The sequence below is a fragment of the Morone saxatilis genome, unplaced genomic scaffold (genome assembly GCF_004916995.1).
Source record: "Morone saxatilis isolate NCDOM2014 unplaced genomic scaffold, NCSU_SB_2.0 Contig7, whole genome shotgun sequence".
NCBI classification, from domain to species: domain Eukaryota; kingdom Metazoa; phylum Chordata; class Actinopteri; family Moronidae; genus Morone; species Morone saxatilis.
In genome coordinates, this window is record NW_023340246.1 from 16,757,043 (window position 1) to 16,769,574 (window position 12,532).

General features: G+C 39.9%; 1 protein-coding gene across 1 annotated transcript in view; it reads right to left on the reverse strand.

Moving 5' to 3' along the window:
• Nucleotides 1-203: 203 nt before the first annotated feature.
• Nucleotides 204-12,532, reverse strand: part of snx3 (sorting nexin 3) — a 13,115-nt gene continuing 786 nt past the window's right edge. The window contains exons 2-4 of the mRNA XM_035678779.1: nucleotides 5,631-5,726; nucleotides 5,120-5,244; nucleotides 204-2,038 (exon numbers count right to left, since the gene is read on the reverse strand). Coding sequence (XP_035534672.1) covers nucleotides 1,933-2,038; nucleotides 5,120-5,244; nucleotides 5,631-5,726 — 327 coding nt within the window. The 3' untranslated portion in view covers nucleotides 204-1,932. The remainder of the gene's footprint in view (nucleotides 2,039-5,119; nucleotides 5,245-5,630; nucleotides 5,727-12,532) is intronic.

Below are 12,532 nucleotides of genomic sequence, written 5' to 3' on the forward strand. Positions count from 1 at the left end.
ATTCAGCACTTGGAAATGTTTTTTGTGGCCTGTGATGTTTTTATTCTGTTGTAAATATTTGGAGTTATAACTATTTAGAGTTGTAACCGAGAGAATAAAAGACACTGAATTAATCTGTATTCAAATAACCTACAGTAGATATAAAACTACCTGCTGCAGTTTTGAAACTTGTTTATAATACACATCATTGCAAATAATGGTGATGCTCTTCTCAGATCTGATTTTATTATCAATGTAAAGTTCAATTTCAAAAGATTTCTCAGTGACAGAAGGATAAAGAACACGTGCTTAAGTAACTAATGTACGACTCATGATGATTTAATGTTGGCTATAGCAGGAATTCATGTTGCTCACCATTAAGACATGAAATCACTGTGAGTTTATGTGATTTGTTACCACTTTATGGATCATTAATTGTTCATTTAAAAAATAATTTCTACTTTAATTTCAATGCCACTATATTTGCAGGAATTCAGTTACATTAAAAGTCCTCATTTATATCACATTTGTAAGTTTGAGATGGCACCTAAACAGACAGACATGTTTAATATAACAGAATGGCCACTGGCCTCCCAAATAAAGCGACCACAGCTATTATTACAAGTTACCTGGTTGACATGTGTCCCTTCAAGTAAAGTCGTGTTGTAATACTAATTTGAAAATAAAGAGGTACTTGGATGCTTATTGAATGCATAGATCCAAAATACCAGTTTCTATTTAACTGGATTCAAGGTCATTTGGTGACATATAAATAAATGTATGAGCTAACTGTGAATAAATAATTTATTGATGAGCTATTAAGCTTTAACTAATTAAATAAACTCAGTGACTTTATCTTCATGATACATCCTGTATTAATTCATGCATTAACTGATTACAAGTCATACATTGGTAATGCATTACTTAAGCATGTGCTTTTTCACCCTTACTATGAAGTGCTACCCATTTCCCTGTAGAAGTAGCCTGCTCTAATCTAAATAAAACTCAGGACTGTATAAAAAAAAAACTCTCTGATTAGCCATAGGTCTAAATGTTTATGTAATGAAGCTGATAGATTAGCTATTTATTGAATCATAAATGTAATAATAAATATAGGATAGCTGTAATGGTTGGTGCAGCTTGAAAGGTCAACAGTCCAAATCATCAAATGTAATTATGCGTGGAGACATTTCACCTATTTTATTGGAAAATTTTCAAAATAAACAAAAATGGCACAGCAGTATACAAATCTCGAAATGCATATAGCCAGTAGAAATACTGCAGTTCCCTCTGTGTAAATTACTTCTTTCTTGCTAGAAAATCATTGCGTTAACTGGGCAGGTGCTGGTTGATATACACACACACGTCTTTCCTTTTGAAGACAGGATCAACTAAGTGTGATTTGTAAGTCAAGGCCCATCAAATATATGTGCACGTGTGTGTGTGTGTGTGTGTGTGTGGATGTGTGTGTGCTTAGTTGCAACATAGTTATGGTGAGCAACATGCCAGTATTGGATATATATATATATATATATATATGATGGAAAACGCTGTGGGTCTTTACGAGAGCTTTGCATACATAAAACGCTCATCCAATGTTACTATATAAATGAATATATTCAAGACATAGTTAAAGATAAATACATAATATATCCATGTTAGTGGCATTTCCAGACATAAAGAGAAATTACTATAAATTACTTTGAACCACAGTTATGTGTCGAACATTCTTGACTCCAATTAGAAGGTGAAAACAAACACAGATCAGGGTCACTAATTGAACTAAAAGAGGCAGTGAACAATATAACTTTGGGGGGGAGGGGGGGAGGGGGGAGTTTTCATTGAAATGTTTATTGTCTGAGAGAAACCTGGAGCAGTGAAGAAAGCTTTGGGTTGTCGGGCTGAGCTGGGCAGGGCCGAGCTAGACCAGGCCAAGCAGAGCCGTCTTTTCTTTCAGGCTTGTCTGATTTTGGATGGGGTGTAGCTCTTGTCCACAGACTCGTCCTGTAGAAACATGTGAAGGCATCGTTCGTTCTGAGCTAGAGGGTGACCGGCCACTCTGAAACACACAAGAGCAAAAAGACAAGGCTTGATGACGTGGAGGTAACAGAGACGTGAACGCACCTTTGGACACAAAGACACACATAGACGGACAGAAAGGGCAGAGACTGACGGGAGTATTGGTCTAACTTTGAGGTAAGAAACCTGGAATGGATTTGGCATGAATGACCAAAGTGGAAAAAAACTGAGTAAGGAATGATTTGTAACGTGCTGGAAGTGACACAAGAGGTCAGTTAACATTACCACTGTTGAAGTGTGAACATGTAGGAGTTACCACCTCTGTAAGTGGGTTTAAATACTGAAGTTAAAAAAAGAGACAAAAGAAAAGGAAAGCAGTAATAACAAATGTCACACTCTATAAATGTTTAATTTCTTAATGTCCAAAAGCTTCACAATTAAACAACCATCTCAAACATCTTGCAATGTTTTAATCCTTCACACTACATACCTAATTTACAACATTAGCTCTGGTGGAAGCAACAAGTTGTGCCCAGTGCCCTCCTGTCATATCAAGCAAACATTATGTAAAACATGACACTCTTCACCCCTCACTTCTTCTTTGGCCTTTATTTCATAGCTGAAAGTGTACATATATGCTGTGTCCCAATTTCATGCTACATACCAACTGTTTACCATATGTACTTTATACTTTTTGTTATAGCATACTGCAGTTAGTATACAATAACTGAACATGCAGTGTTTTATATGAAAAGAAAATGATAAACTACTTATCAAACTGCGGCTCTAAAATGCCCCTGTCAATTAATGTTTTTCCAAAGTTATTTTTCTGAGGTGTTCCTGGAGCCGTTTCACCAACATCCACAATAAGTTGTAATTTTCACCCTTTTCTATATACAAAACATTGTGAGGAATAGTGACAATAGTGTGTGCACACATTAAGGGTTTGCAGCATCCTGTTAGCTTCTGGGTTCAAAGTGACCAAGATTGAACTGCAACGTCAGCTGTCGGACTCAAGATGGGGACCATCGTTGTAAGTCATCTCTCACTTCCTGTCATCTCTCTACTGTCTCTAAAATTAAAAAGGCACACACTGCTAAATGGAAGAAAAACTAATCTAGGGGTTTTTTAGTAAACATACAGAAAGTGAGTATACTTTATGTTGTTACTTTTCCAATGTGAAGACACAACAAACTCAAAATCTGCTTAGAGTAAATATGCAAAGAACGTCTCCAGAAAGACAGGGGATGTTGCGATTAAATGTTATTCATTTCTTAACTACTAGGCTATAATGATACAAAATGTGAATACAAAGTTAATGGTGATGTAGATAAAACTCTGCATTATGGTCTAAGCCCTTGTGTCACTGATGAAGAGGCTTAATGACATTTTGAAAACTGATGACATATACTGACTGGCAGTAGATGGACAACTGTATAGCGATGTCTATTAACTCTTTATGTCAGCCACATAACCACATAATTACTGCGCATTTAATATAACCTTTACACATATTTGTTTATGGATGTGGTTGTAGTCATAAGCTCTTATTACTGTCTAGCAGTAGTAATGATTTTTCTTTCTCTCACCTCAAAGTCTTAAGAATAAAAGACACATATAAGAGCTGTAAGAGCTTTAACAACCAGTAAATTAGTAACAGATGACATGTCTCACCTAACATTTTGCAAAACCAAGTGTGTTATCTTACCGTGAGTTAAGGTAGATCAGGTTTTTCTTGGGGTTTTGGTGATTGTGTTTCCCCCCTAAACATATGTCTTTATATCCTGGTATGATTTACCTAAATTAATCTGTATTTAGGACTGTGTTTTCCTCTGTTAAAGCCACTCTGACATCAGGCTTCCCCAAATGTCCCTTCAGATGACGCAAAGCAGCTTAACGAGAATAAGCCAGCGCACCTGAGACCCCTAAACATTTTATTTTTCAAAATGGTAAATTTGTCAGACCAGATCAACATGATGACATTGAACCTATGCAAGCATCTTAACCTCTAATGGGAAATATTTTGGACAAATTAAGCCGCCCGGGCATCCACAGGTCAACTACCAGGACAATCACTGGAGAGATCAAGCTTGCCCCCAACAAACCCAGTTTAATAGGTTTTTGGAAATGTTGACATTGAGGACAAGGTGCAGCAGAAGCATGTTCAAATCTCAAGGCCTTGCTTGATTTCTGAAGTGGGGATGTAAGCCCTTCTTTTTTCTACCTGAAGCATGAATTATGTTTGACTAGCCTAATCAAAAAGTAATGGTTATCTCCTCTCCTCCTTCTCACTTGTTTCGCAGCGACAATCATGTTTACCATTCCAAAAGATTTGCTCTTCACAATGCTCTCAATCACAGATTAAACAATGCTACCAGCCACATCGGCCAGGATTAAGTCTGAACAATGATATGATCAACAGCAGTGTTTCATTCATAGGAAGCAAGGGAGGGGGGGGGGGGTAAAATCTTAATTACTAACACATTCTCATCTTCTTTAAAAAACATATTTATGGATTTTAATTTTCTCAACTGTCTTTGCGCACTTAATATTCCAACAGGAAACATTGATGAATTTGCACATGAAACAAAGATAATGGCCAAGTCTGCAATCAAAGCAAATAATTACAATCACACTGTAACTTTTATTGTTCAGCAGCTGAAAATGGGGACATGCTGGATCAAAAATAAGCAGAGGTGCACACACCATCCCACAGAACCACGCGCTGTAATTTGAGCTGCAATTATCATAAATTACACATCAACAATAAAACAAATGTGGGAAAAATTATGTTGTGGGGGTGCCCACTTGAGTCCTCCTTGGTTGTTCTTGTCCTTTGCAAGGTAATTATGAAAGAGAATTAAGAAGGATAGTGAGAAAAAGACCTGTCTGTCTCTGCGGGTTCAGTTTGTTAACAATGTGAAGAGAAGTGAAAAAGTTGAATCTACTTATTGCACAAAGTGTTTCATTGTTCTTGAGAGTTAAAATAATACCACGCTAAGGCAGAAGCTGCTAACGACTGCGACGACAAAGAAAAAAATTGTAAAGAATAAATTGTTTTAACCCCATGGCAGAGTAGTGGAAGAACAGAGACAGACGGAGAAGATGTGGAATGGCTTACTTGTTAAGAAACTGCTCCAGACCCTGTCTCCGCTCCTCGATGAAAGAGTCATCAAATATCCCATCGTCCCCTCGAAACGGAAGCTGTCGGAAAAGAGCTTTTCCTGGGAGAGGAGGGACGACCACCTGTGATAAAAGAGCATGCACAGAAAATCACACAGCAGCAGATAAACAAGATTTTAGCGCTTACAATTAAGTAAAGTAAGTAAAATGTTTTTAAAAAGACAAATATGACCTTGTAGTAACAGTGTATTGTACGATCTGGTAACAACATTTTTATACGTCATTTATGAGGCTAAAAACCAGATAGTTTATGGTCCTCATTAATTGCAGGACAAAGAACACAAACCACGTCTAGGTGGAATCTTTCTTAACAAACGGCAAAGGATTAAAATATATTTTTACCAACTTTCTCTCGCATACAAAAACGCTGCAGATGTGGAAAATGTTGTACTGATTTTATAAGCCAAGTACTCAAGAGCCTTTGTCTTGAGTTCACCTCAATGGCTCACCTTGCTCTCCCTCTCCAGCTCCGCTCTGAGCCACTCAAAGTCGCTGTACCGCCTCCGTACAGAAGACTCCTTCAGCTTGAAGATGGGTAGGTTGGTCTGTGGACACAAACACACACATAGGAGGAAAACTTTTACATGTGTCTTTTTTTAGGTGCTGCCTTGGTTTACTGAGGAAAACTCTTACAGTTGTTACACAAATGGGAAAAATCTTTTTTCAAGAAATGACTGAGATTGTCTTTCTTTCTGTGGACCCATGTTTAGCCTGTGCTAAAGTGTTCCACGTTCATCTCCTGTAGTGTGATAATGTTGAGCTGCAACTATTATATTATATAGAATTTTCATTATTGATTAATCTAACTATTCTTTTCTGATTGTTTTGTCTGTTGGGTTTTGTCTAACCAAATGTCTTAAACACAAATAAAGTTCATTTCAATGAAGTAACAAAGAGAAATGTGGCAAATCCTCACATACGAAAATCTGAAAACAGACAATTTGGGGCATTTTTGCTTGATGAATGAATAATTAATCTAGCTATTATTTTATTTGTTCCGTGACTAAATCACAATTCATTGCAGTAAAATAACTCATACTTCCCTTAAGAGCTGAAACAACTAATTCTTCAATCCCTCATAAATGAATCAGTAACATAACAACACATAACCTTGTGTTTTGGTAAGTTGTGATGGGCACCATTTTCTGACATTTTATAGACTGAACGATTAATTAATTGTTTGATTGAGAAAACCATTGCAAGTTTAATCGATAATGAAAGATCATTAGTTACATCACCATTTCCCTTCGAATCATGGGAACTGACTCCATTATTTCAAACACACTGGACGGTTCGTTTCACCTGAGACTTCACTGGTAATGTTTCAGTATTGTTGCTATAGTTACCTGATGGACTACACAACACAATATACATGATAAAGGACCAGTATGTAGGATTTAGTGCCATCTAGATTACAACAGATTACAACCCCCTCACCTCACTGTCACTTTCTATGTCGGAGACACTATGGATGGCTGAAAAAACTCATGAAAAATGCAAAAGGCCCTAAAGCTATTATTTGGTTTGTCCATTCTGGGCTACTGTAGAGACTATGTGGTTCAATTTAAAGGAGGAACCGCTCCCTGTAGACAAAACGGCTCATTCTGAGGTAACATAAACACAGCGATTCTTATTTTCAGGTGATTGTACGCTAACGAAAACATACCTATGAATATTATATTCCATTTCTGCCTATAGATCCTTGTAAACACTACACACTGGACCTCATTTTTGAAATGCCAAAATATAGACTTTTAACAGACTACTACAAGTGGCTACAGCTACCAAACAATTAGGGGTTATACTTCCTGTGGGAATGGTATAAATAGCAAAAAATGATGAATAGAAATTGGTAGAGACAGTGCCAACTTCAGGAAAAGACAGAGTGAAAGGTTTTATTGCATTGGTTTTGGGCATAGCCTTGTGTTATCTACTCTGACTTTATTGAAGGAAAAAAGGAGGAGAAAGAACAAAAAAAACAAAGACTCCTTCAAAACTGAACCAAACTGAATAGAAAAATTCAAACTGGCCTCCAGGCAAAAAAAAAAAGTTCACTTATGTTTTGCTCACCAAGGTCTATTGCACTCAGAATGTTTTGCCATTTTATTTTGTGCGCGTTTTTGTGTATGTCAATGCACAGATGTGTGCGTAACTCTAAGTTGCTGTTGACAAGCACTTGAGAGTGAATTTCATATTAAAAAGGGGAGATGTTTCGACATTGACAGAGAACACTGAGCAAACAGCACATTACAGCACAATGCCAAACCTCTTCACTAGTCCTGACAGCACATGGCCATCCCATGACAATGTACAAACAAGGTGGGAGTGAATGAGCATTTCATTGGCAGGCCACATTCACAGAAGGTCAGAATTCATGGAAGAAGGAATCACAAGAGCAAAGCAATTGAGCAAGTAAGGTGCAGCATGAATACAGTGTGAGCAGCGGACCGATCGATAAGCAGGCGACTGTGACTGTGTGCAGTAGTGGGGATGCAGAGTTAACTAGAAGCCTGAGTAAATGGCTGAACAAAAGAGAAAGGAGTGGGTGTAGGTGGTCATAAAGGAAGAGCAGAAAAACTGGAGAGGTTGGGAGCTTCATCTGGTCTGTGCAGGACTAATTGAGGAGGAGGGAGAGCAGGAGTGGTCCTTTCGCTCTCATGGTCTCTCCCTTTCAGTCTTTTTCCTCTTTATTTCCCTTGCTCTGCGATAATAAGTCACATTTTCTGCCCTTGAGACTCCTCTTATGGTGTTACAATGGGGAAAACACAGGCATTCGTTTTCTTCTCCATTTGCTCTCTACTCTCCTTAGTCTTCAAAATTATGGATCCTGCACAGATTTGGTGGGAAAGAGCAAACTGGTTTGATAAAAAAAATTGTTTAAAATGACAATGAGAGCTGACCGTCAACCAACATGCCTTTGATTTTAATATGTGACTGTAAAACAAATCTCACCTAGAGAAATTACTAAAAGAGAATCTGGGCTTATGTCAAAATATAATCAGTTGTCAGTTTATTTGGCACAACTAGTTAAAACAGTCTAATGCAGTCCGATGCAACAGTCAATGCAATAAATTTGTTATAATCTTCCATTTTTTGTTGAGACTGTTTAAGAGAGGTGCTGATTTAACTGTATGGCTATTTTTGAGGACTTGTGGCACTGTTGAAATGTACAATAAAGTAGTGATAGGTGTTTCTATTACTTGGTTTCTATTCAGTCTGTTTTTGAGCCACGACAAAGGCCATAGTGTGGCCTGTAACAGACTAGGTAAGCCTCATTTCTTAGCCTAACCGAATGCCTTTTTGCTTTGTTGTAACACATGTTGTAAAATGATGAATACTTCGCCCCTACCGGCCGCTTAAAGAGAGCGAAGAGTAAGAAGTCAACGGCAGTATAAAAACAGACCTGGAAGAAGTAATTAGGTTTAAAATAACTGTGTTTAATATTGTCATGGTCCTTACAAGTGAATAAAATGGTATTTTCACAACAGCAACTGCTTCAAGGAAGGATCAAGGACACCCTAATAGTTCAAGTCTGTTTGATATTTTGTAAGTATCTTGACCAAACATTGCTGCTTTATGGGAGGAACAGAGTGGATGTGTAATTGACAAAGTGGATGATGGGGAGACTTCTCTAAGTGGCCACCAAGACGCTGGAGTAGCGTACACGTTTACAGGGCATCTGCTGGCCTGAAAACGTGGCCAAAACTGTTCCGACGGCCATATCTTCATCTAAAGAGGAGAAAGAGAGAGGCAGATAAACGGAAAGGTAAGACAGAAAGTACTATATGAATTTGAGATTTCAAAATGTGTTCAGGTTTTTAAAACCCTTAGTTAATTAGTCCCCAACTTCAGTGTTAGCTGTGTCACTCTCACCCCGTGACACAGGTTTTGTTTTTGTCACAACCAGTAGCCTCGCAGCCCTTTTTCTAAAAACAAACAAACCATTTCGTATCCAGTTCTCTCTGCGACCTTTGTGGTGCGTGCACAGAATCAAAACACAAACAAAAAAACAGATTTTGCTAAAGAGATGCAAAAAAAAAAATCATTATAAAAAATAGCCGGCCAACACGGCTCCTTTTTAATAAGGTCACGTTTCCTGTGATTAGAGCCTTAAGGTCGGTGAAATAACCTGGTTAAGATGACAGTTGCAATAATAGGAGTATTTCCTTACTGTAGTGACAATCAAATGGGTGTCTGTAAACACACTGGCACTCCCTCTTTCCCACTGTGTTTGTATGTCGCTCACCAGCCCTGAAAACTTCCCTTTCTCACTTATTTCAAGTTCTCTCCAGGTGAAGTTGTCAATGAGCCCCTCACTCCTCCTCTTTCTCAGGTCACAGGAGAAGTGGATTATCTTAGCTTTATCACCCCCAGTGCTCTAGCATTAACTCCACTCTCCCCTCACCGCGGTCCGTCCCTGCTGCGTCATGTTACCTCACAGCATGGAGCGCCGCAAAGTTAATCCCCCACCACAACAGATCACAGTTACAGGTAATCTGCCACCGCCGTGACTCTAATCCCATCATGTGCACACAGAAAACACTTAACCACGCGCAAGCACACACTGACGTACACCAAGTATGCATGCACAGGTGTTAAGTAGAAGGATTTGACCAGCACAGTTAACAATGTAAATGTAATAGCCCGAAGCTTTCGAGCCTGTTTGTACACACGCAGTCGAACCCGGACCACTCATCATCTCCACACACAATGAAGTTAGCAGTGAGAGTGCAGAAAAGAAAGTCACCTGGCCTTTCAGTCCTCTCTCCCTCTCAAACCCTGTGATTAAGAGATTGGCCTTGCAGGACAAGGGGAGGACCGAAAACGACAGAACTGAAAAATGAGAGGTCTCACTCACTCCTTCCGTCTCTCTCACACACACACACACAGAAGGAGGCGGTGCGTGAGAGCTCTACGAGTCAAAGATCAGGTTTCCCTGGCCTCTGTTCTCTTCACGGCTGGTTAGAGGTTAGGTCCTGGGTGTCTCAACTTACTGGCCCCTGCAGTGATTGGGACATGGGACCAGCCTACAACCAGCCGGGTCTTAGCATTTCATTAATTGTCTAAAAAAAAAAAAAGGCACACTTTGCCTCTCTCGCTTCCCAAGGAATATAATGAAAGATAAGAGAGAAAGGACAGGCAGGTGAAAGAAACTTAAGTTGTCAAAAAAAAGGACAAAAATTAAATCTCCAAAGTTGGAGGAAGCCGAATAAACATACAAATAAGGAATTAATGGGGATACTAAAAGCAGGTGAAAAAGAGAAAATTCTGAATCTTTAAAAAAAAAAAAAAGGAGCATAAAGCTAGATATACCTCCTTCAAAGTAGACCTCCTAGCCTCCCTTTTCCATTATGAGTTTGCAAGGTGCAATCTACGCTCCATAGGAAGAGCATGGGATTCATAATGTGCGGGACACAATACCTCAGGCTAATAGAAAATGGGTTGAAAAGAGGCAGAACCCTTAAAAACAGCGAGAAAGAGAGAGAGGGGACAAAGATCACTCGTCTCCTGAGAGAACAGTTCAAGGCCACCATGCATTAGCTTTTAGCAGGATGGATTAAGTCAAGTTTGAGAGTGCGCATCCTAAACCTCCCCCATGCCCCCTTCTTACCCCTCCCATACGCTCTCCTTTCAGAATAATAGCATAAAAAATGGCAACATAATACCATCTCATTGCATCATATTCCAAAATGGGGGGGAAAAAAGACAGGGAACAAAAGCGTTGGGGCTATAGGTCTTTTGCTCTCGCCTCTCCATGTACTCTCACACCCGTTCTCTCGCTTGCCGGCCCCTGCGGCCTGACAGCCTACCCTCTCTCCGACTCGTCTAGCTGGCAAAAAGCTGCTTTGTTGCCATAGTATCAACTCCCACTTTTGATACTGTCATTTCAAGTAGGATATGGTAGCCTTGATACAATATGTTCCCTATTTCCATTAAAATAGTTGTCGAAGAGGATGCTGTAGACTTTGGATTACACTTGACTGTGCCTGACAAGCACCCCCCCCCCACACACACACACACACACACACACACACTCCCCATCTCTCCCCATTTTATTAATGACCAAAGGCCCCCGCCCCAATGCCCAAATGGAAAAGAGAAAGAAAGAGAGAGGGAGAAGCTATGGGAGTAGAGAAGAGGAGGGGTAGAAGACTGAGTGAGAGTGAGCGACAGAGCTATAAGAGGCCTTTTATGTACTCCTATCCATAAACAAAGTGAGATCCCAAAGTTCGCTCCCCTGAATGTGCTCTCTGGATGAGATGGGAACCAACTAAAGACAAGAAATTTTGATAATACCCAAACCCCCCCCCACACACACACACCAACTCCAAGCCCCTGATAGCTGAGGGTCCAAACACTATGCTGCTTGAGGGGATCCTCTCAAACAAGGAACAACGACATTAGATGATTCTGACTCTGTAGAATATCTCCATTAGGAATATATAAAAAACATGTGTAGAGGCAGAAAAGAAAAAACGCCAAATCCACCAGCTTCCTGTGGTCGATAAACCTTTACAGAAGCTACACTTAAAACGAAGGGATTTAGATGAGAACAAAAATCCATTGTTTCAACACGACCCTGGACATTACAAGTCTGCTCAGGCAAAATGAGATATCCGCCTCCTTTCAGTATGAACTTAGCTTCCACCTCTTTAAAAACCTGAAAGAAGCAGATTGATCCCACTGATTCGAAGCCCAAAATGCAGGACTGGGTGTGAACAAGTGACTGTGTAACCTGCAACCGGTTGGCGTCGCAAAAGATAATCTGATCTTTATACGTATATTTGTTTAGCCATAAACTTGATGACCGTTCAGACACTTCACCACTGAGTCACAGGCCAAACGCATCAAAGCTGACGTGCGTTTAACAAGAATCCAGGCAAACTTTGATATTTTGAGAAGAAGAACAAGGGCTAAAGTAAAACATATATGGTTATCACAGGGACTTCAACAACCACACTATGAACCAACTGACTGCACACAGCTGGGAGTGAAATGGGATAAGTGGGCAACGGGGTGAAGGCTGGTGAGGGGGTGGCTTTCTGCCCTCCCATGGACGGGGTGGGGAGTGGGGGAGTGGGGGGTAAGGATGGGGAATAAACGCTCCAGCTCCCCCACACCCTGGCCTGTTTCATTCTTCTCCTCTCTCAATGAAGGGATTAGGCCAGGCTCTCTCAGCGCAGCCACAAGGGCTCTCTCCATTTCAGACGGATAGCGGGGGACAGCAGTTAGAACAGGAGACAAGGGAGCGAGTTAGAAACACAAACTCCACAACGTAAGGTGGCAAACTTAGGCGAAGCAGCTGTGAATATCGGAAGCAAGACCCGAAAAAACAAAAAAAAAAAAAAAA